This window comes from Sinocyclocheilus rhinocerous, unplaced genomic scaffold (assembly GCF_001515625.1).
Source record: "Sinocyclocheilus rhinocerous isolate Xijiao unplaced genomic scaffold, SAMN03320098_v1.1 scaffold3902, whole genome shotgun sequence".
NCBI classification, from domain to species: Eukaryota; Metazoa; Chordata; class Actinopteri; order Cypriniformes; family Cyprinidae; genus Sinocyclocheilus; species Sinocyclocheilus rhinocerous.
The window spans coordinates 147,627-151,426 of record NW_015666076.1 but is presented as its reverse complement, the minus strand read 5'-3'; the positions used below and the strand labels follow the sequence as shown (position 1 = coordinate 151,426).

Sequence of the window (3,800 nt, the reverse complement as noted above, 5' to 3'; positions counted from 1 at the left end):
CCCCCATTGGCAGGAACTGGAGATACAGCAAGGCTACATATAGCCTAAACGTGTGCATCTTCCTCAATTACTGCTAAGGCTGTGACAAAACTATTTCTAAAACATGTTTACAAGAAAATAAAACTTATATCATTTTAAAAGACTAATAAAGTTACTCCTGAATCATTTTGAAGGATTTTACATGGTATTCCCCTTGTTATTTCATGCATTTAAAAAAAATCTAGCTAAAAACTACAAGTCCCACAAAGCAATTGTGTGGCCTCTGATTGGAGGCGATTGTAGCCAATCAAAGCGCTCAGCAGTACTGATGCGATAAGAGCATCTTCCATCATGGCGGTGGTATTCAAGGGATTCCAATTCAACCTGCCGTTTGCATCCATATTGTTGATTCTGCTGCTATGTCTTCAGTCTGGAGGAGGGCAGAAGAAAAAAGAGGTACTGATGCTATATTGAAGCTGCCTTTCACAGCTCCCAGGGATGTTAAATTCTGGAAAAGTCCTACAGTGTCCGTGTCCAACTCGAGTATCTGTATAAGGCTACCAGCCGCGCAGTTAAATTATGTTGACATATCCGTGACCCAGAGACGGCTATTTTTTAAAGCTGCATAGGAAGAACTAAACGCTGTTCTAATATTAATATATTTTTGCATTAATGTTCTAGCAGAATGTCCCTTGCGTTTTATCCTCGCAGTTGTCCGTTCCATTAGGATTGTGAACGCAGCCGAGTGCGCGTGTCCGTTGTGGCCTTATATTGATAAATAATTCTGTGGAATATTAAATGAATAATTCTAATCGAGCGTTAAACACAAGTAGATGTTTATGTATATATATATATATATATATATATGTATATATATGTGTATATGTATGTATATATGTGTATATGTATATATACAGTGGGTACGGAAAGTATTCAGACCCCCTTAAATTTTTCACTCTTTGTTATATTGCAGCCATTTGCTAAAATCATTTAAGTTAATTTTTTTTCCTCATTAATGTACACACAGCACCCCATATTGACAGAAAAACACAGAATTGTTGACATTTTTGCAGATTTATTAAAAAAGAAAAACTGAATGTGTGTATATATATATATATATATATATATATGTGTGTGTGTGTGTGTATGTTTTTCAATCTAAGTTTGGCTCTTCTAATATTTCAGTGATAATGTTAATGTACACAATTGAATTAACAGTCAAGTTTATTTCTTTATTAATTTAGCTAATTTGTTTACTTGCATTTTAAGTCACACGGCTCTTGTAATATTCAAAATATTTATTTATATGAATTATTAAATGAGCCCTCACATTCTTTTAATATTTCAAAAACATTTATGAAATATATATTTTATTTTATATTGTTATATTTATATACTTTAATATTTTTTATTTTTTTTATTTCTGAACATATTTAGGATACTTGATCAGGTTGATACTTGAATTGGGGGGTTAATAATAATAATAATAATCATATTTTATTTATTTTAATCAATTTATTTTAATAAAATGCATTTGTTTATTTAGATTTTTTCTTATTTATTATTTATTTATTTTTACGTTTTTATACACTGCTTTTCTCTAAACTTTTCCACGGACCCTCCAGCACTTTCTTGCGGCCCCCTGGGTGTCCCTGGACCCTAGTCTAAAAACCCCTGGTCTAGATATCACATTCAGTCAACCAGTAGTTCAGTGTAATCTTTTGTTCATCCTAATGTAGCTTTTTAAATTCCAGAGATGTGCAAGTTTTCTTTTTTGAGAAAAATCTGTATTTTTTTTTTTATATATAAAAAATCAATATAACTCAAAATAGGCTTCTCGTTTGAGTACATGGCTGTGTCCAACACTTGTTTGGTTTGCTTACTTTAGCAGCTGCTCTTAAATCTAAATCCCGTAGGCTATGTTGAATCACTCCCAAAGAATGAGTCAAATGAATATTTGTGTAAGTTATTTTTGTCTAGATATCATGCTCTGTTTGGTTTTAATGCATAAGAGGTGCTTTTGCTTATGGATGATAGATTTTCTTAGTCTTTTCCAACTTCTGTAGCCATGGGCATAAATTTGAATATGGACAATAGGTTCACATCCCTTCCAGTGTTACCTAGAGACTCCTAACAATATTTCTAGGCATCGTAGTTGTGACAAAATATAATATAGGTAGTATTGTATGTTTCTGTTTTTTGCTTTCAGGTTAAGCTATAATTTAGGTTGAATTGATTTCATGATAAATACAATAAACATACAGTATTTTTTAAAAATATAATAAATTACAATTTACAACTGTTTTTTGTTTTAATATATTTTAAAATTGTATTTATACCTGTGATGCAAAGCTGAATTTCCCATCAGTCTGCTCTAGTCTTTAGTGTCACATGATCCCTCAGAAATATATATGCTGAGCTATATTAAGAATTAAAAAAATTAAGAATGTTTTCAACATTAATTGTTAATAATAAGAACGTTTCTTATTATCAATTAACTATTAATGTTGAAAACATTCTTAATATTTTTTTGTAGAAACTTGAATACATTTCTTTCAGAATTATTTGATGAATAGAAAGTTCAAAATGGACTTAAAATATTTTGAAACTATGCAAAATTCTTTTCCGTCACTTTTGATCAGTTTAGTGTGTCCATTCTAAATAAATGTATTAATTACTTTAAAAAAGGTAATGCATATATGTTTCACTTATAGACTGACTAGTATATTTTTATGTATAACAATTCTTATTAATACTTTAACATTTGTTTATATTTAAGTTATTATAATAATGTCAGCAATTAGGTATAATTAGATGCAAATCTGTGTCTAGTTTAATGCTTGTTTATTGTTATGATAACAATAGCAGTTATTTTATGGTGAGTATAATTGCTATAATATAGAATGTGTATGCTGCAAAGAAAATGCCTATTTAATACATTTGAAACTGATAAACAAAGTACACTGTTTGAATATTATAAAAAACATAGCGCACTGATGAGCTGCGTACAGTATCGGCCTAATCAGAATGTTACCTAAAAATAAACAGCAGTGTTGGCTAATATGGATTTGGTCACTGATATATAATACAGCTCTAATTCTGCTACTGTTTCGCCGTTGGACTCACATGATCCTCTGCTGTCTCTGTTCCTCATATATGTGGTAGAACATCTCTTGTAATATCTGCCGCAGGAATAGTGTCCGGGCCCATGATAGCTCCATGCTGACTCTAGCAGCTGGAGCTGAAGAGCAGTGTGATCCCTTCTCCCTTCAGCTCTCAAACTGCGGCTCGACTCATTACTGTTCCGACTGGCACTGGGGCAAAAGGCTTGAAAAAGTTTATGTTCTGAAACAACTGAAATGTTTGAAGTCTTGAAGCCTCCCTCTCGCTGGGGTGAACAGTGCGAGGAGTGCCACCCTGCTGAGTGTTTGATGAAGGCAGTTTAATTCTAAAAGCTCAGAGGCATAATGATGCATACGTGTAGTCATCCATAGATAGGAAAAGCGCGTCATGCTGCTCTGCCTCTCTCATTCTTTCCCCTATTCTCTATTTCTCTCTCTTCTCGTTCTCGCTAACTTTTTTCCCTCACCCTATCGTTATGGACTGCTCTCCCGTAGCAGTGATCTCTCAGATTGGGAACACGGTTTCAGTGTGCCAACCTGCATATATACATTTCCATAATGAGTCTGCAAGACTCAGCAAGATTCTAATTCTAAATACATCATGGCTCAATGCAAATTAATCTCCTCGAGATGATGATGTCTCCAGAGCATCAGGAGGTAGTTTTACTCTTTTTTTTTTTTTTTTTACATTTGTGACCA

General features: G+C 32.9%; 1 protein-coding gene across 1 annotated transcript in view; it reads left to right on the top strand.

Annotated features, from left to right (window-relative positions):
* Positions 1-305: 305 nt before the first annotated feature.
* tusc3 (tumor suppressor candidate 3) overlaps positions 306-3,800 on the top strand; it is a 97,129-nt gene continuing 93,634 nt past the window's right edge. The window contains exon 1 of the mRNA XM_016542847.1: positions 306-435. Within this exon, the coding sequence (XP_016398333.1) occupies positions 331-435 (105 nt within the window). The 5' untranslated portion in view covers positions 306-330. The remainder of the gene's footprint in view (positions 436-3,800) is intronic.